This window comes from Loa loa (genome assembly GCF_000183805.2).
Source record: "Loa loa unplaced genomic scaffold supercont3.131, whole genome shotgun sequence".
Classification (NCBI taxonomy): Eukaryota; Metazoa; Nematoda; class Chromadorea; order Rhabditida; family Onchocercidae; genus Loa; species Loa loa.
In genome coordinates, this window is record NW_018108311.1 from 24499 (window position 1) to 25738 (window position 1240).

The 1240-nt window shown below is 22.1% G+C and overlaps 1 protein-coding gene across 1 annotated transcript in view; it reads right to left on the reverse strand.

Moving 5' to 3' along the window:
- Positions 1-354: 354 nt before the first annotated feature.
- Positions 355-1240, reverse strand: part of LOAG_17806 (hypothetical protein) — a gene marked incomplete at both ends in the record, with an annotated part of 5408 nt that continues 4522 nt past the window's right edge. The window contains 2 exons of the mRNA XM_020450470.1: positions 355-532; positions 918-1067. Coding sequence (XP_020305844.1) covers positions 355-532; positions 918-1067 — 328 coding nt within the window. The remainder of the gene's footprint in view (positions 533-917; positions 1068-1240) is intronic.

Below are 1240 nucleotides of genomic sequence, written 5' to 3' on the forward strand. Positions count from 1 at the left end.
AAAACAAAAAAAGAAAAAAGAAAAACAGAAGAATGAAAATAGAATGTTAAGGTAAGTAATTAAATTAGAAAAATAAACAATTTGCCGTTAAAAAATTAATAAGATTCATTTATTTAAGAATGCTATACATTTTAAATATGTAATATTTAAATTAATCAAAAAATTATTATCTAGCAATATTTATATGAAATTTATTGGAATTTTAAAAAATTTGAAAATTTTCTTTTTTTTATTTATTTTAATTAGTGAACAAACCGGTTCAAATGTTAAGTACGACATTAAACATTAAGTACTTAACGAATATTAAATTTTTGTTTTTTTGACGAGAATTTTTCATTTAATATATTATTTCAATTAATCATATAACTTCTTTAATACCTCTATCCAGCAATCATATACGGTAAGACCACCATGAACGTTGAAATTTTCATTAATCCATGTTCTATTGTAATATGATGATTTGTAATAATCACCAGTATCACCCATTATTGTAGCAATTATTAATCGTTCATTGTTGAAAAGTGAATCTTTGCTAAAAATTAATTTTTAAGCAAATTTCATAAGTATTTTCAAAATTCCAATTAATATTTCGAATTAGTAACAATTTTGCTATTTCTTATTTTTTATCAAAACCAAATGAAATGTTTCCAAAATTTTGTTAAAATTTTACTGCAATATTTTTTATCAAAATTATGCATAATTAATTACATACTAATTAAAAGATTACTAATTATATTTTTGTTATAATATCACAAGTGATTAACGAAATTAAACAAAAAAAAGAAAAAAAATACTGAAACTCTAAATATCAACAAAATAATTGTTTGAAAAGATAATAATGAAGCAATAATAAATAAATAAATAAGCATTTGATTAAATAAACATAACAAATAAACAAACAAACAAATTTTGTTCACCTATGTGTTGCAGCTAAATGTAATGCTGCCATAAAATTGGTACCAGTACTGGTACCACCGTTAATGCCTAATCTTTTCAGGACTGTCATTGCTGCGGTTGATGCAATATCCGGAATTTTAATAGCTCGATCAATTACAGTTCGCAATAAACTGAAATTTTTTAAAAAAAAAGAAAGAACAAACTTTTATCACTAGAAAAAACACTGTATCTATCATCATCATCATCAAAAATTGTCCACCTTTTATTAGTAATTGCATAGCAATAATAACAATGATTAATGATAATAATAACAATAATAATGACAGTGACAACAACAATAATA